This window comes from Strix uralensis, chromosome 2, assembly GCF_047716275.1.
Source record: "Strix uralensis isolate ZFMK-TIS-50842 chromosome 2, bStrUra1, whole genome shotgun sequence".
NCBI classification, from domain to species: Eukaryota; Metazoa; Chordata; class Aves; order Strigiformes; family Strigidae; genus Strix; species Strix uralensis.
Window position 1 is genome coordinate 128,907,703 of NC_133973.1, and position 19,841 is coordinate 128,927,543.

At 36.6% G+C, this 19,841-nt stretch overlaps 1 protein-coding gene across 1 annotated transcript in view; it reads right to left on the minus strand.

The window, feature by feature from the left end:
• Positions 1–19,841, minus strand: part of NAALAD2 (N-acetylated alpha-linked acidic dipeptidase 2) — a 33,293-nt gene that overhangs the window by 12,161 nt on the left and 1,291 nt on the right. Inside the window, 12 exon segments of the mRNA XM_074860302.1 lie at positions 2,963–3,030; positions 5,693–5,756; positions 8,533–8,615; positions 9,048–9,167; positions 9,724–9,809; positions 12,038–12,136; positions 12,417–12,510; positions 13,606–13,792; positions 14,481–14,606; positions 15,422–15,523; positions 16,926–17,112; positions 19,439–19,550. Of these exon segments, the coding sequence (XP_074716403.1) occupies positions 2,963–3,030; positions 5,693–5,756; positions 8,533–8,615; positions 9,048–9,167; positions 9,724–9,809; positions 12,038–12,136; positions 12,417–12,510; positions 13,606–13,792; positions 14,481–14,606; positions 15,422–15,523; positions 16,926–17,112; positions 19,439–19,550 (1,328 nt within the window).

Sequence of the window (19,841 nt, forward strand, 5' to 3'; positions counted from 1 at the left end):
TCAGTCATCTGTATACATGTTTCTATGCCAACAAAAATGGTGTCATAGTTAGAAGTGGTCCTTCAGCACACGCCCTTTGGTATCCCTGACTTCTCTCCAAGAGTCCATCAAAACATCTTTTTCCTTGGAAAATTCCAACAATCTCTATGAATGATCTTACAGCAAAGTTCATAAGAGTAAGTGTTCTAGAGAAAGGTTTCACAGCCTGTGATTTATGGATCACTGGAGGTCACTGGTGGCACATCAATACCGGTAAATGAAAGATGGTTCTGAGATGAAAACTAGAATGTTGAAACACTGTCAAAATTGAACCATGATTTTATTTTTCAAAAAGATGAGAAGCATTTCCAGGTTTAGCAGTAAAAAAAGAGGAAAACACTCCTCTAGACAAATATGGCAAGGAACGTCTCAAATTTATTTAGCAAAACAGTGAAAAAAAATGAGTAAAAAGAAACAAGGGATTGCAGATGAGATTCTTTGGCCAGAGACAATATGATAAAACTGGAGAAAACACTTTTTGACTGTGTACAGAAAGCAGAGAACACTAGAGAATCAAAATGTTGTTGCAGAATCCTGCTCCGTGGAACAACAGAAAATAAAAAGCAGTTGTGGGTTTTCTCTATAGCAAGCTAATAAGAAAAAAATAAATCTAAGATGTTCCAACAGTGGCTTTAAGGAGCTCCAGAAATAGTCAGACTTTTCACTAACAACTCTTTAACATAAAATAATCCCCTTTATAAATGGAGCTATGAAGAATATAGATTAATATAATGTACTTCCAAGAGCTTATTAGCAGGGAAACAGCATGGAATTATGGGCTAGTTGTCAGGTTTTTCTGTTGTTTACATTATGCTTCTACTGTTAAAAGCTTAAATAACACTGAATAGGAAAATTTTCAAAAACTCGGTCTCAAGCACTTCATATGGTATTTTAATGGAAGTTTTCTACTCCAACCCAGAAATAGTTGAATAGTTGACTTAAGATCAAGACTGAGGTACTATTTTTAGCCCAGAATAATTTTTTCACTTTGTCTATCTTTTTTCAGAAAAACATATTCCTGGGTAAGTGGCTTGCTGCAGACAGAAAATAAATTATTTTATCCAAGATCCTGTGGCACTAGGGACATGGAAATTTTTATAGGCAAAACAGAATGTCCTCCACTGTTCAAAGTGTCACAGCTAGTGTTTGAACAAGAACAGCTTCTTCCCCCACAAGGAAGAAAGAGTAAGATGGAAACAGTGGAAAGGAAAGGAAAGGAAAGGAAAGGAAAGGAAAGGAAAGGAAAGGAAAGGAAAGGAAAGGAAAGGAAAGGAAAGGAAAGGAAAGGAAAGGAAAGGAAAGGAAAGGAAAGGAAAGGAAAGGAAAGGAAAGGAAAGGAAAGGAAAGGAAAGGAAAGGAAAGGAAAGGAAAGGAAAGGAAAGGAAAGGAAAGGAAAGGAAAGGAAAGGAAAGGAAAGGAAAGGAAAGGAAAGGAAAGGAAAGGAAAGGAAAGGAAAGGAAAGGAAAGGAAAGGGAGAGAAGAGAAGAGAAGAGAAGAGAAAGAGAAGAGAAGAGGAAGAGAAGAGAAGAGAAGAGAAGAGAAGAGAGAAGAGAAGAGAAGAGAAGAGAAGAGAAGAGAAGAGAAGAGAAGAGAAGAGAAGAGAGAGAAGAGAAGAGAAGAGAAGAGAAGAGAAGAGAAGAGAAGAGAAGAGAAGAGAAGAGAAGAGAAGAGAAGAGAAGAGAAGAGAGAAGGAAAGAAAAGAAAAGAAAAGAAAAGAAAAGAAAAGAAAAGAAAAGAAAAGAAAAGAAAAGAAAAGAAAAGAAAAGAAAAGAAAAGAAAAGAAAAGAAAAGAAAAGAAAAGAAAAGAAAAGAAAAGAAAAGAAAAGAAAAGAAAAGAAAAGAAAAGAAAAGAAAAGAAAAGAAAAGAAAAGAAAAGAAAAGGAGATAAACATGAGCATAACATAGATAAACCACCCCAGATTCAAACCACGACATTTCTAGTGTTAAAAGAAAGTCTACTGCATTTGAAAATAACTCAGGATGAATGCATCTAGTGTGGTGGGAAACTAATAGCTGGAGTCATTCTACCTAGTGGCATTACAGTGCAGATTTTTACACTGGACCAAGTCACCTGGGTTCCCTTAATCTCAGGGGGGAAAAATAGTTTGAGAGTTCTGTACGTACAAGAGTAGACAACCACATTCAGTCAAATGAATCTCATCCCAAAGGTTCCTATTTCTACCCATTGCCTTTAAAGGCAGCCTATGTTGCTTAAGTCAGACAGAGATGTCTTCTGTTAATTGAGATGAATCCAGATCTAAGGGTAGTGACAATGGCTCATGCTAGGTGTCTAATGTGGTTAACTTCTCATATGGCCAATGAAGTTTCATCTTTAATGGGTCACAATCTTTCAGCCTTATGATAATTCACCCTGAGAGATGAAAGCAAAGGAGACGTGATTAGACCACTTGTAATCATGCAAATCCATACATCTGGCCTGTTACAAAACCCTTTCAATCCTTCAATATTTATCACATTACTTCAGGGGCTTAATGAGATATGAAGGGGAAACAGACAGAGAGAAAATGGTAGCCAGCCAATGTAAAAATGAATAGGTTCTCTTTTGCACATGAAATGGAAATTTAAAATGCAATTTATTTCCTCAAATGCTTCTCACTTTAGAGAATTGATCCTGCTCAAGTGTCTTATTATCTTGTTTTTATTATTATTATTTTTACTATATATTGCAAATACTATTCCACTTACGTTAGTGACACCTTTCAACCTCTCTAAGAATACTGAGGGACTGTGAGCCTGGACTGCGTACCACTGATGGGATGTTTGCTATTGATTTTGGTGGGATTAAGATTCTTCCAGCACAGTGATAAAGTAAATCCCGTATTATTCAATAATCCAATTTTGTCCAATAAACTTGCAGTTTTACATTCTTAGGAAGTCATGAATAGACACTCTGATTCTGTACCTCTTTTGTCAGATTATACACCAGTTTGTAGAGAAGAGGGCTGCAATCAACTCTTAATGTGTAGTTACCTGAAAATGAAACAAAGACAAGGAAATTTTCCCTTCACATACCAGCGGCATTATCTTCTTAATGGATTAAACCCTATAGTCCTTTCTTAGACAAACTTCTTGACTCCAAGGCAAGAATTTAGATCTTCTCAGAATATATAGAGAAAAAGACTACTTGGTCACATTGTATAAGCTACTGCTACTATATGACAGTGATCCATTGGTTATTGTAGATATACAGCTATGTAATTAAGCCTTCTCATAGTTCTAAAATATGACTAACTATCCCTCATTAGCTACAAACCCCTGTCACTCATACGCTTCCCAAAGCTTGTGTTAAACAGAAGGCAATGGCAACATCCTATTTTTTGTAGGTTGTTAAAAATAGTTAGTGCATTCAGGAACTGTGCAGGAGGAAAGACATATTCCCTGCAAGATGTTTTAAGAAGACTTTCAATGCCGCTGCTTCTTCTCTTATCATAAAGAGTACTTTTTCAATGTTTTTGCAAGACTGTACGTGAAAGACAGGTCATTTTCTGAGTAAGAGACTTGCAAGACATCTGGCATTTTATATTTCAGAACTAAGTCTAACCCAAACAGGAGGCAACAAAAATGCAGAGTAATATTTTTATCTACTGTGTCCTAAACCTCCCCTTTTACCACCATGCTGTGGCTCCTACAGTTTACACCCACAAGGTTTCCACACTGCCTGTGAGCTATGTTGAGCTAGGTAAGTATCTCATACTGAAGTTGTCAGTTACAGCAGCAAGAGCCCCATTGAAAAGAAACTATCACCACTTCTGAGGCAGGCAGGAATGTAAAACAGTCTTCTCTAAAGACTACAGCCACCAGACAGCAGCTGGGCAAACACCTCTGCCCTCAAATACAGACAACAACAAAGAAGGAAGGAGGGATGAGAAGGCTGGGGCATAATAAAACATAAGCTCTCAGAAAACACAGTTATTAGGCTTTGATATGGCTTTAGACCTTTGGGTCATCCTTTGCACAGTGTGTACTCACGAGAGAACTAGACTGACAATTACAGAAAACCCCATGATGATGGAAAAAGTACTAGATAATGTCAATGATGTTTCCAAGGAGAGTCTATATTTGAGAACTGGAAATTAAAGTCACAAAAATGCTCAAAAGGGTGACCCACTATTCTTTTCATTGTTAAAGGACAATGAATAGAAATATTTCACTGTCCAAAATGTGGCATAAGAAGTGCTGTGGAGAATGTATGATGTTAAAATAATCGGCAGAGTACATGGATGCTATGGCTCTACAGGAGATTTTAATGCTCAGTTAGGTGAAAGAAGTCCAACATACTTAAAACAGTACACTGAATATGGTGTTCTTTTCCTTATTACATATTTCTTTTCCAGTGGTTTTACTTTCACATTTTCTTTAATGCATAAAGCAAGAGACATGTTTGAATAATCAAGATTTAGAAGAAAATTGTTAAGGCAGCAGCATGTTGGCTGCAAACCAACTAAAAAATATGTGTTACAACCCATGCTGAGAATATGAAGCAGTTGTAAAGCTATTATTTCATTGGTGAGATCTTCTAGGCGTGAAATTCTGCTCTACTTTTTACACAGCATGTAGGCTGCATAATTGAAGAACAGCTCTAAGCCTCCCTATACCCCAACTCCAACTGAGCATTTAGAAACTGGCTTTGGCTTTTCTTTCTTTCTTTCCAATCCTTTTGTGACAGACAAAATTTTCAGCTGACAGGAATAAAAAGAGTTCTTAAATATGCCTGTTGATATCCATTTTATTCACACACAGTAAGCCCAAATAAGTTGGGTTTAACTTGGGAAGAGCAATGCCCTAAATAACTGGGGTTATGATGCAGGACAGCTCCACAGGATACTACTGACTTTTATTTCAGCATAGACAACTATAAATTAAGTCCTTCTGTAATAAAGCTCAGTATAATTTAAGAAGTACTTTGTGAATTAGGTCATAATGTTGGGCCCAAAATTCAAAGTCCAGTTTCTAAGCAGCATTCCTGTATGACAGATTCTTCTCATAATCTGAAGGGCATAGTAAATTGGATAATGATGGATCAACTTTTTTGTGAAACAGCACTTATTTTTCTAGAAAAGCCCTGCCATAATACATATGTAACTCCCTGCATATTCTCTGAGCTCACAGCAATGAACAAGGTGACCACAATGGCCCGAAGCACCAAAATGGGTGCCACCCCCACAAAATGTAAACTTAAATTCTTGACACAAATTGTCTTAAGTTTGTAATAAATTAGTGTCCCAAAATATTATAATTCTACAGGGAAAGGATCTGGAGCTGCAATCAGAACAAGGTGCAATATGTCATATATTAAACCTGTAATTGTGAATTAAAGCTAGTGCAGTTAAGAGAGAGTTTAACACTCAGACCTCTCAGTTCATCAGCACAGAATACTAAACTCCTCCAAAGGAGACATTCTGGACTCCAGACATGTGGGCTGCAGCTCATGGATGGCACTATTTGCAACAAGAAAGCAACATGAAAATTTAAATTGTTCTCTCTTTCCACTTATTTCTGTATTTTCACACTTATTCTGAACATCACATTATCTGTCTTACATTTGCCAGCTCTGGATGCAATAAGTAATATACAGTGAACTATTAAAATTGACATCTATGCAGTAAAGTGAGTTTAAAAATAAAAGACACACCTTCTATAGAAGAATCTGTGTTGATGTAAGCAACTGCCCGTTCCTGGAGGATTCTGGCATTTTCCTGGGGTTGTAAAAGTGTAATTATTATTTTCAATTAGTGACATTTAGTCAAGATCATGTTAAGTGCAGTGGGTTTTACAGCATTACCTTTAAGAACCCAGTCAGGATAAGTAGCACTACATACCTTACTAATTATATTAATGTTTGAGGATGGGTCAATGATCTAGGCACGTGAAATTCACTCCTGCTTTCTGGGACTTACTTTGTTGTGGAAGACATCCACAAAATGTAGGTGCTGCCCACTGCATCACACAGGAGCAAGATGGAACAGGAAAATTACTGAACAACATTCTAACAGGGTAAATTAAGGTTATATGTGTGTTTTAACTCTGTACTTGCACACCTTTTTGAACATGCAACATGTGACTGTGAGGTCAGTCAGAATTCCTCCACGCTTTTAATCCCTAGTTATGCGTGCGAGCTCCCAGCACTGAACTCAATTTTAACACTTATAAACCGAGTATTGTTGTCATTTCTACACTCTTCCATTTCAAAAGGGATAAGTCAGAGCACTGACACTTCATATTAAAATGAATCTGAATGTTTTGAGTCAACCAGCATTGCTTTTCTGCTAAATATATACACACACTTGTTTGATTTTTTGCAAACTGGTAATTATGTTTGAAATTGATATTCTAATCAGTAAGTGGTATTTTACTAAGTCTTGGCTTTGTGATAGATATTCTAATTAGTTTAGTAATTGTTACTTGATTCATTCAATTTATAACCCAACTAATCATTTGTAACTCATGTGAAATAAAAATGGAATTAGTAATTGATAACTTCATAATGAAATGAATATCTTTAAAACAAACTGTAGAGGAGATCTTGCAAAAGAATATGAAGGGAGGGAACAAGCCTGTATATGCATACATGAGGCCTTGCATATATGCAAAAGCATATTTGCAACATAAAGAAATTCCTTCATTTAGGAGCAATGGAGATTGTCTATGTAACAAAAGGATGTTGACACAGTTGCAGAGTCTTTTTGTTACACAGAAGATGGTGAATATCATGGGTTAATTTTCCTCAAGATTTAGTACGGGACAGATCTGGCAGCTGCAGAAAACATGAATGTAAACTGTGAGGAATGTCTCTAGAGAAACTGAATATAATTTAGGTGTAAAAGAGTAGGGATGCACACCACCAAGATAAAACAAGAAAACAATAATATAAAAACATTGAGGTTCAAATATAAATTGTGCTCATGGCTTTCTAATCTAGTACAGCTGCTGTTTCATGAAGTAATGGATGACAGATTACTAGAGTTTAAATTATAAAACAAAAAACATTACAGAACAACAGTAGCAATATGTGAACAAATCAAACAAAAAGAACTAATTTATTCATGACTTGCTCAAGAGACATTGATCTTTTAAGTACCATTGTTTCATATTCCTCCGTTAGAACAATTGTGTGTTTTTTCTTTACAGTATCTCAATATGTGCACAGATACACAGACAAAGAAATCGCAAATAAAGTTTTATATACAGTATACTTTTGTTACCAGTGGAGTTCAGTTGGGATGAAACTTTAATGAGAACTCTAAAATCTCTCAGTAAAATTTAAAGTAAATTTTAAAATCTCTCAGTGATTTTAAAGATAATTTAAATTGTGCTTTCTTCATCTAATGTCCCATAAACCAACAGTAAGATGCAGAGAGTCTATTGCAGCTGGAAGCCAAACAGTTTATGGGAGAAAGAATTAGTGCAAATCCAAAGGAATAGAAATCTCAGCTTTTTTAACAGAATGATGGAATCCCTTTGGTGTTTGGGAGCATATTTCTGGTTTTGTTACTTCTTCTGACATGTGTCATTTTCCCATGTAATTTTGTGGTTTACTGAAATACCTGCCAATAAACTAAAATAAAAAGATTAATTTTTTTTTATAGATTTTGAAAACTCTATCCACATATCTAAATACAGCCTTGTAAATAAATTCTAACAGAAGAACAAGACAATACATTTCTGTTAAACTATTCAGTACTAATAAGTTGATATAATTCAGCAGAAATGTTTCATCAGACAATTTTCTGCCTGCTCTATTTTTAATTTGGATTTTACAGACAAAGCAATGAAAACTCTTGTAAGACCTATATTTCTTACTGGGGCTGAACAAATCCACTCACAGGGTTAAGAACTGAACATACCCAACAGGGAAAGGAAGAGAAAAACATTCAGAACCTCACTTCTGAATTTCTCAACATCCTTCTATAAGGCAGGAATATAGTCAGGGATCCCACTACAGAATTAATCAATTGTCCTGCCCCTGAAACTCTACAATACTGGAAGTTTCACAGGAATTTGAAACTGTTCACTCACAGACTACTTACCCTTTCATTTGCCCAGAAGGACTAGTTTCTACACAAAGGGCTTGGTGTGCTTATGGATCAAAGGTACATAATCTGGACTTTAGTTTATAGAAAGTAAGGAATTTTCTGAGTAGAAAATTAGAAAATAAACCAACTTAGGTTCTATAAAATGCTATCATTCTGTTAAATGAAGGGGTAGATTTCCACATAGCGACCACTGAAGGACATTAGCTTTGAATTAAAGTAGATTTTTAAATCTTAGAAGAGTTTGTGCACTTATGATGTAAGACGTTAGGTAGGTAATTTGTAAATTATATGAGGGCCTCACAGCACCTGAAGGAGTCTGCTGTGCTCCAATTTTACCTTGTACTATTGATTGCAGCCTAGGAATAGATGTCATTGGGTATTGCAGCTGCCTGCAACAGACTTTCAAGTTTTGCTTTCTTTACACTAATTTTTTACTTACCTCAGCCTATTCTGTGGAACCCAATAATCCAAATTCTTCTGCATCCCAGCTAGCAAAAATAATAGTTCGCTTAGGTCTCCAACCTGCAATCACATAGTTAAACTTGAAAGTCAACTGAAAGTTATAAAGTCTAGTGAAAGATCACCACAGTTAATTGAAATCACTTTTAAAAAAATAGTACTTAATTGATATAGCTGTAAAAAAAAAAAAAATCCTCTCTAAACTCCTTAGACCAACATATTATTGCAGGGGCATTTCTTCTTAATGCAATATTTTTATTCTACACAACTAAGAGGGTACTATTACACGGATGAGAAATGTGAGAGAATAAATTCAGCCAAGATGCAATGCTACATATGCATCTCTTCAATTAATTTGCATCTTTCATAATAAGAAATACAACATTCTGTAGAGGTTAAAAGTTAAATCAACACAACTGCTTATGGGAACATGCAACACAGTTCCTCAAAGCTGCTGTTTTCCATATCCATCATTTTATGTCTGTAATAAGTTACCTTCCATCTTCATTTTACCAAAACTCCGTACAACCTCTTGCAGAACAGCTGCACCCGTAGTTGGATCAATACCACCAAATACCCAAGAGTCTCTATGACCTCCTAAAATAATATATCTATCTGGAAACAAACACATAATAGCAATCCTTAATTAAAAATGCATTTAGGTTACCTGTATTTCCTTCGACTGAATCCCTACTTGTGTCAAACAAAATACAAAGTTTAATAGCAGTGCTACAAATGTATTTTTTAAGGTAATCTGCAATCATTCACTTACTCTAATGAAGTATATAAATGAAGACAAGAAATGTTTTATACATATTTTTCCCCTTAAAAGTCTTTCATGTATACGACCTGCTATTAAGTATCAACAATAGTATGTTGAGGTCTGAAATCATCACTAGCTTTCTGTACTTTACATTGGATTAATTTTTGCAAAGGCAAAATGTATGGATGATGTAGGGGGAAACCTACTGTAAAATGACAGGCAGTATAAAAAAATTCTCTGACATCTATCATTCTATGCCAATGCCAATGAAAAACAGTGTGATTGGAGGGACAGGACAACTATTAAGGGTTTCTCAGATTCCATACTATCTGACTATCTAAAAAACCTGAGGTTTCAACAAACACAAAATAAAGAAGGAATTAAAATCATCAAGCACACGATGCTCACCTGGTTCCACAGCTCCTCTGAGGATGCCAATGACATTGTAAATTCGTGTTATTTTATTGTTTGTATGAACATGCATTCTGACTTTTCTGAAATGAAAAACAATATGAAGTAGCCATTTCTGACTGAGAAAGAAATAAAAAGCCAATGTTAATAACTTGTAAGACAGAAAGTTTATGTTTCTGTTCTGCTTTGTGTGTTCAGCACTGATCTAACCTGTCATGCTGTATGAGTGTCCCATTTTTTATTTCAAGTTAACCTGCTGACAGAAAGGTGCCTTAGAAACAACCCTATGAAGCAGGCAATCTATAAACTTGCAAACATTTACAGAATTTATTGAATTGTTACTTATGAGAGTCAAGCAGATAATTAGAGGAGTAAACTGAAAATCATATACAGTAATTAAAAATACATTTACATTTTCACCAAAATTTTAATTGTGGACATACATATTTTTATAAAGAATACATTTTGGTTTCCTAATACAATTATGTGTAATAAGATAGAACTTGGAGAGAAGGTCATTAGAAATATTCATCCAGGAATAAACTGAAATCTCTGTTTAGGACAGCAGATCTAAGTGATCAAGATTTGTCAATCCTCCATCCCTACACCCCAGTAAAATCTGCTTGAGAAATTTTATAAAAAGGAAGGAAATTCAGGTATTAGGAGAACTAAAAATAATGTAGTATTCATCCCCTCTTAACCTGTAGCAGAAAGAATGCATCAAACAGTGCTTTTTTTGTGTCTGGCAAAAGCCCAAGAGTTTCACATTTGAAGTTATCTTTTCAGCAGCAAATCTGCATAGCTGTCAAAATCAAAACCTACTTCAGGACAGCTACTGGATCTTTGCCCAGAAAATAACTGACACCAGTGCCTTGAGCATGCATATACTTGCACTTTCCATGTGCAAGTGACTTTCTACCTAGACTCAAAAGGTTCATTTTGATATGGAGCTACTCTGAGAAAAAAGTATATCTAGTAATAGCCCATATTTACAAAAACTGTTACCCTATCAAGTAGGAAGAGGTTAAAAACTGCATTCAAAAATATTTCCCATGTATATGTTTTGTGGATGAATCACATTGTTTCTTTTCTCACTGTTGCTCTTCAAGACATTCCAAACAGCACCTTAATTATGTCAAATATGCTTTCTTACTTATTTATCCCTACTTTATTTATTTTCAGCTAGTGTTAAAGCAGAGCAGAAAAGAATAATGATCAATGAAATCTTTATAAAATTATATATTCAGACATACTCTTGTTTTGCAGGAGGTGGAGAGGTGATAATGTTACACCATTTTTATACTGTTCATTGTGGTCCACTACTAGTCCTCATAGAATAATTTCTCATGGAAACTGAAAGTATTATGTGAAAAAGTGATAGAAAAGTGGTCTTTAGCTTTATCGACTGCAGCTTATCAGTTATAAAGAAGGAAGAATGCTATGACTAGGTGATCTTCAAGGTCTTTTCCAACCTAGATGATTCTGTGATTCTGTGATTCTGTGACTGTCCCTGAGAGCCACTCATGGAGAGAGCCCTGATAGCCAAGTGCAATTGTTATGTGTCTTGGTCTGCTAGAGAGCGACTCTGCTAGTAGCGCTAGAGACCTGGACAGTTGTATTTCTCTGTTAGAGCTGAAAAAATGTAACCACAAACATGCTATTGCTATTCCAACTGGTCAAAGGCCAGTTCCACCCAAACAAATTAGTAAGATATATGTGCATTGGGCTCTTCTGTCCTGTTGTTCAGGGCTTTCAACATGGGGCCTACCAGCTTTGGGGAACACCTGATGGACTCCCAAATCATTGCTACACTTCACAGCTCTAAGTTCACAGAAACCCTGGGAGGCTGCTAGTGGACAAAAGAAACATACGTAGAAGAGAACTACTGAATTGTCAGTCCTTCCCAGTTGGACTGGTACAAGCTGGCTGTCCTATTGTCCCCTTGGTCATCAGAAACAGAAAATAAAGACCAAACTTGAAGTGGAGAGGAAGTTTAGGGTAAATTCAACAGTATTAAAAAGTGTCTACTTACTGCTATATAGCCATTTTGAAAAGTACCAGTGAAACACATCTGAACCTTAATGTAAGGAGTAAAGTTGGAATGACAGTGCTAGACCTATACCTTCTGAATCTGTCTATCCATTGACCATAGTTTTGAGAATTTATTTCCAAATTCTAACAATTATCACCAAGTGTTGCCCACTCAGAAGGAAGTAAATTTCTCCAGAATATCTCTCGATACATCGTTTAACAGTCTTCCTTGTTGAGATTTTTTTTAATATATTTTAAATAGGAAAATGTCAAAACAGACCTTGTAGAAGAATTCTCTGCAAATCCTGGCCCTATGTTATAAGACACGTTGAGGCTTCCCTTCCAGCTGCTGTCTGGAGCTGCGGGTCCTCCCATTGCACTGGTAAGTGAAAACCAAGACAAATGTAGTTGACCAGCAGGCTAAACCTTAAATTCCCTTAATGATTATTGCACCTAAAACAAGGTGGGTTTACAAAATTCTTAAAAACATTATGCCAGAAACAGATTGCTTTGAATTTTCTACATTTTCTGAACCACACACTACTACAAAAGAGCAATAAATACAAGTAACAGCATGGATTTTACCATCTTAGTGTAAAAACTTTTGTTGCACATTTGTGAATACTGACTTCTGGTGAGGAGGACTGATGTATACTCACCGTAATAATACTTCTGCATCATGATATCCAATGGGATGAACTGGGATTTTGGGAATCCCTACACCTTCATTAACTTTATACCTGAAAGTGTACTCTGAGAAACCAGAACAAAATGTCAAGTTTATAGTTTTCTTAGCAACTTTCATCAAACTGGAAGTACGTTTGAACAGTGCAGCAACACAGTAGCCACAGGCATGCATCAATTTTTTTAATTCTGACATCATTTCTTAGATATTGCTTCTAGGAAACAAAAATTTAATGACAGAACCACAAATGCATTAGTGCATCTGCATAACTGTGTAAGAGAAGTCCCCACATTTGATGCAAGGTTAGATTTACTGTCCATCCATATTATTACACCTCCTGAAAGCTGGCTGTGGGATAACCAAGCTGGTGTGTGAGGTGAAGACAGCCCCTGTGCAGCCTGTTGGCAAGCTGCAGAAGACATCCATGGATGCATTTACCTACGTTGAAGACAGTCAATGTCTAAATCTGGTGAGTGAGGCACACAGAATCTGTCCTGTTTTTTCAGTAAGTTGTTGTCTTATGCCCCCAACAATGGTCACACAAGCCAGTGAGCTTTCCAGAAGCACCCCTGTATTCCCACCCCATTCCCAGCAGGCAGGACTAGTAGGCATCTTAGTTCAGACTGAGTTCAGGATGCCTACAAGGACAAGACAAGCACATGGTGCCAGGTTTTTGAAAAGACTCCAGGTTACTGTTATTTTTACTACAGAAATTTTACTCCCTGTAAAGAGGATTTTAAACTGGTTTTCTGCTTGTAATTTAGGATCAGCAAGGAAACATACCTCCAACCAGAGCTATTACTCCTCTTTGATGGTAGACTATAAACTAGTTTAAACTGGTCCTCTTCAGAAACACAGAAATTTAAAACTTACTATAAATTCTCAGCCATTTTCTGCTGCTTTTCTAAGAGTTACAAGGCTGAGATCATACAAAGAGTTTTTCCTAAAAACTTGCTTTCCCTGCCTAACTCAAAAGCAACCAGTTGAAATGACATACAGGTAGAACTTGGTCTGCAATAGGAAATTAACTACTGCTAAAAATAATTTTAAGCATCTTTTTTCTTTGCATCTATACTGAAAATAGATAATTTCTAGTGCCACAATAAATTTCAGCACCAGATTATAAAGTACTTGATGGTCCAGTGTGCAGATGTTTCACTCACCTTTTGCAGGATAACCTGGTGTTAGAGGGTCCCCAGCTCCATTCAGGTTTAGCACATTCCCACGCTGGGCTCCTCCACCTGGAAGGTTCCAGCCATCTGGATAAGCATCTACTCCCGAGGCACAGTAGTCAGCAGGGTCGGAATAAAGTATGATCCCTTGAGCTCCTGCTAATATGGCATTTTTAACCTGTGAAATTATTTGATTTTAAGAAAAGCCTCTTTTTTTTTTTTTTTTTTTTTTTTTTTTTTTTAATGCAGTAATAAATCTGAATGTTGCAATTTACTTCCCTGGGGACACATCTTTAGAAGTTGTATATGTGGAAGAGTGAACACAGACTCAGCAGAACAAACCACTGTGAAACCCAATATGTCCATTAGTTGTGTCACACCTCTAGTCATAGTTCAAGGCCACAAAATAAAACACAGGACACAAAACTGAGGCACAAAAACTGACCACTATCCCCACTGTTCCACCATCACCAATTCTGTCAGAGCTGGTATCTGCAGTCAGAAGAGTTAGTTATTCAATCTCCATGCATCAGACTCCTTGTCAAATACTTACTTCTTCAAAATACTGCAGTCCTGCGGATGAAAATTATTAAAAGCCTTGGCTCTACAAACTAGTCAGTTTGCTAAACTAATCTCTTCCTTGCAAGAACTGCCTAAGGAGTTTGCAGTCATCTCAGTCTCAGGAGATTAATACATTCATGTTTTTATTGTTTTGGAAGTTATTCTTAAAGAGTGCAGTCACAATGGATACATCGCAGACTTCCTACTGCTCATATGTTCCAACTTACAGCCCTCATTAGTTCCCACCGGCTCTACCATGAGCAATGTCTGACCCACTGAGGGAAAATATAAAACACAACCCTTACTTTGTTTCCTCTGAAGATCTTCCCATATCTGGCAATGACAATCTTTCCTGTACAGTTAATTCCCATTTCACGCTCCAGTTTAAAAAAGTCTTCGGTACGGCCATAATTCACATATACCAGATCTGCCTGCACGGAAAAGAAAAGCAGTTTTATGGCGACTGGTCATTCAGCAAACAAAACATCTGTTTTCAGAAATACAGAGTTTCATTCACTATGTACGATATAGTTATTTTTTTTGCATTTCTACAAACGAGATCCAGTACTCATAAAAACAATAGCAAAAGATATCCATAATATTCTATAGGAAGCCTTGGCTCAAGCTGCTGACCTCTCTATATTATCCTGCACTTAACATCAGACCTATAAACTGAGGTTGGAAACTAAGCTAACGTACTTTGCTAAACTGACAAACTTCTGTGGCCATGAAAAAACAGTGGTATTCCTTGCATACACAAACACTCGCTATTACACAATTTCATTCATTTATGCAATGCAAAGTTGTCCCTGACTTGTTCCTCCATGATGAATTATCAGATTAAGTGAAGGAGTTTTGTAGCCTTTGAAGACATTCACTTAACCCTAAATGTATTCCAAATTGATTTATATATTACTATTTCTACTTAAGACTTATGCAAGTCCTCTCCATATGATTGACTAATGTGGAGCAATCTGAGATGTATCCAACATTTTCCATAAAGATAAAAGCTTTTCACTTATTATGTGATTCAGAATTCTAGCAATTTGAGAATTTTTTTTTGTAATAGGAGACTTCTAACCTTCACGTAGTATGTGGCCTATCTGTCCTTAAATGTTCTTTTATACTAATGATTAATTAAAACTACTACAACAAATATTTTGAGAAGCTGGAGCAATCTATCCCAGCAAGTGTTTCCCAAAATATTACTTCAGCTAATAATACCCTTACATACTTTTTTTCTTACCTCTGGCACTCCTTGTGCTGAAAAAGCATTATATGGTGGTAGTATATCAGTAACATTTTCATACCCCTGTGGAGGTGGTTCAAACAAGGATGTATTGAAAATCTATCAATAAATAACAGAAGTCTTTGGTCAAACACTCTACCTCCAGCACAAGTTTGTACACTAAGCTTGGTTATAACAAATTATATGCTAGTTTCCATAAATTGTTAGCAAAAAATACAATTCTAACTAGCATGCATAAGTTCAAACAAAAAACCAGTGAGGGATACATAGCTGAATTTTTATAACAGAATGCAGATATGAATACAGAGAGATAGATCACTTGTCAGAAGATGCTCATCAGTCGCTGCCTGAACCTAAGCAAAGAATTAGCTGAAAATTACCAAGAAGTGGTGGCAATAAAAGACATCTGGTTCATCCATGCCATCACAGGTATTTTTTGTGATTACTCCCACCTGTATTATTATTACTCCTCACCTCTTTGCTAGTTATGCTCCAGTTAAATGTGCTGCCTTTTATCACTAGGTATTGTAACACTCGTGTTGCCTCAAGGTTCATGTTCACTCTTTGTCACCTTGTGAAATTATAGCTGAGAGACTGTTACAGGATTTCTGGAAGAATTTCTTCATTCTTTCACCTCTAAGCTCATGTTGACCCCGAGCATATATTCCTTAGTTTCTACCAGGGCTGTTCATCCCTACCTATGTGCTATGATGCTTCTCTAGCAGTCCCATCTCCTGTCCTCGCTCAGACTCCTTGTCAGATTTTACATCTACTTCTTTATTTCCCTGTGTGCACAAAATGGAGAAGGTGACTATAGACCAACTGTTTATTATTACTTAGGAGACCCCGCAGGAAGCTGGTAGGATCCTGTTCAGAGTCAGCGAAAGGAGGTAGTACTTCATACAATGGATAGTATCTGTGTGGCATTCCTTACCTCAGCATGTTGTGGAAGCAAAAATTGTACAGATGTTCAAGCAGAGATTGGATAGGTACTTGGAAGAGAACTCTAAGGAGAGTCACTAACTGGATAAATACTTGGGAAAGAAGTCTAATGAGGATTCTTAAAGAGACTACTTGCACCACACTCAGAGAACCACTGAGATGAAAACAGGTAGACACTGGAAGATTTGCATGCCTTAAATACATTTCTTTGTTTTTAAACTTCCTGTGCATCCACTTAAGGCTGCTTATGTCAACAGGCTATTGGCCTAGATGTATCCTTAATCTGAATGAGTATGGCCATTCTTAGACCTTATGGTCTATTGGTGTTAATTGCAGCTTCTGCACACATCCTTTCTCTACTGTATGAGGCACTGAGACTTCAGCCACTCTGCTGCTCTGCTGCACAGTCGGGAAAACTCTAAATAAGAGTTCCCTTTGTGCTGGATTTTTTAACATATTATAAAGCACATGCTGGGATGAGTGACTGGGAAAACAGAGGAAGACACTGTTTCTTTAAAGAAGTCTTACATAAATGTAGTTTAATCATTTAAAAGATCACCTCATTCCCTTGATCATCAATTACTGAGATGTAGTTTGGCTGCGTTTCATTTGGGTATGAAAGAAGCACATCATAATGAACAAGTTCTGCTGAATCCAGTCCAAATTCCTTCCACTGGCCTTGAATTTGTTTGGCAAGAAGAAGATTCTGTTCAGTTCCTGCGAGGTGAGGCAACTTGGTAAATGAGCTAGAATAAAACAGAAAATTGCTAGTAAGGAGCAAATGTCAAGAGGCACAATAGTGAACTAGGATCAGTGTGTATAAAGCTTCTCTTCAAGACACATGCATGAAAACTAAGGACTGATAGTTAAAGTCTGAGCTGTGTAACATGTTTGTTTATCAGTCCACATCAGGATAAGCACAAAATGTAGTCAGAGCAGAGTATCTTTCCTGAGGCCTTAGGATAAGGCAGCTGAACAAACACACAGTTTGTTCATACATACAACATACATAAACAAACAGTAAGTAAATGCTGAGTGTTCTTAACTATCTTTGTGTCCTTCATGTGTTTGGAAACAGATTCCAGAAGGCTCTTTGGTCACCCTTCCAGGGACTGAAGCGAAGCTGGGCAGCTCACGGCCCACCCAGGTTGTCCTTGCCTTACTTAAAAATGGGCACATCAGCCTTTTTCAGCCACCAGGAACTTCTTTCAATCACCAGAACTTCTCATAGACAGCAGCCTTGCAATCATAACATCCAGGTCTTTTATGTGAATCCCCCTGGGCACCCTGGATTTGAATGCATCTAGATGCTCTAAGTACACCACAACCATCTGCTCTCTGCTGTTGTCTTTCCCTCTCTTTAAATTGTGCAGGTATGCACCGTGGTCTGGAAGCAACCTTTATCAAAGTTTGTTGCCTGTTTTCTTCATGCACTTTAATTCTCTAGAGTATTTTAAGTGCCTTTTAATTCCTTTAAATTAAGTTTAAATACTACATATGCCATATAGAAAAATATACCGAAGAACACGTGATGCCTTTTTTCAATTTTTCACTTCCAAACAGTTTCACCCTTTCCAGAGCTATGATTCAATGCTAAAGGTCAAAGTGTCTGCATTTTCTGAAACTCATAGTTTGTTTTCCCCACTTGATAAAAGCAGATTTAGTAGTCTGAAAAAGTAAGAATATGGATCAAAATTCTCAAGTTCACATTTTTTTTATGCTTTTAACAAACTTTTTGGATAGTGTATTAATGTAATTTTTCTGCAGTTCCTGCTTTTTATTTGAATTTAAGAAAAAACCCATAACAGTATTAAGCATTTGGCCCATCATCAAAGCAAGCAGACAAACCAGATACCATTAATACCCTATGGCCAAGAAACTTTAGCATAATTGCAGAGCTATTTCATGCTGTCATCAATCTCCATGTTGCCTAGACTCTCACTCAAACACAATCTTCAAGAACTCTCCAATCTACTGAGAGCAACAAACATAAAGTAAGATAAGGCCTATAGACTTAAAATGCTAATTGATGTTAGAAATGAAAACATTCAGTTTTAGAATAAATGTACAGAAATCAAATTTGTCAGTAATCCTTTGATGTTTGTGATGCAGCTGCTGACTTACGTGCTGAATAGCAATATATTAGTAACCAGAGGTTATATTTGTTTACTTTCTGTGTGAATATATCTGTTCCTCTGTAGAAGATATAAATATGCACAGGAATGATTTTTTTTTTTTTTTAATTTCCAGTGGAATACACAGCAAAACAAAAGATTATTTCCATATCCTCAGCATTTTAGATGTCTTGAAAAAACCACATGGATGCACTAGGATGCAAAAAAATGTATTTAATAAGAATTACATCATGCAAGATTTAACCAACCATACACACACACATGGACAGGGACCTTCATCTTCTGAAACAGAAGACAGGGTGTAGTGGAATCTCAAGCACCCAATTAACAGCACATTATCCAATATGGCCACACTAAAGGAATTATCAATTTTAAGTACACATGTAACTCAGCGCCATGCAAACTTTGTAGCATTTTTAATGCTACGTTTTTAATATATTCATTTCCTACTTAGACCAGCTGCTCAAACTGAAAGTTTAAGGAGACAGTGGACAGATTATAAATCAAATGTAATGAATAGCAATCAGTGTATCTCAAATCCAGTAAAATCATCTCAGTCTGAGACAAAGCAAAGTTATCCAATGTTAGAGCTTCCGACACTTGTGAAATAAAACCAGACACTTATACTGCATTAAATCAAGACTATGGAAAATTATAATCAAAAAGCATGATAAGCACTGGCAGTAATGCAGCTTGAGGGAAGTACACTTAACAGTACAACCACTCCAAAAAGGTAACTTCAAAAATGGGGAGGGGGAAACAGAAGGGTTGTGAGTCTCTCCCTTCTCTTTCCCCCCAGACATTCTGTACAAACCAAATACTTCCAAACCATATTAACAGCTCTGCTTTCAGAGGCTGTTCCTTGGAGCTGATGTTATCACTTTCTGGCTTTTGTGACTGATAAAATTATTCAAAACCCAAGATGTGCAGGGCTTACCGAAGGAATTGCTTGATGTTTTCTGCTTTCATTTCAGCCACAAGTTTCTGTCGCACGTTTTGATAGACATCTGAAGAGTTGGGGGGTTTTTCGGTCGGTTTTGTAAACCATCCTGAAACACATTTGAAAAGCTTGTTGCTTAGCAAGAACCCCAGTCCTCACATGTTTAAACTCATGTGCAACCTAAAGCACTGAACAGTCTCATTAAAACCATGAGGATGAACAGGGCTTAGAGCACCCTCTGTCAGTGTTTGCTGGCTCAAACATAGAAGTGAAGCAAAAAAGTAAAATATACTTCATTGACTGAATTGCCAAAAAAGTGACATAGTTAAAAGAGCACACCCTAAAACTCTGGTAAATACAGTCCCCTTTTTAAGGCAGATTCATCTCATTAATTTTAAAC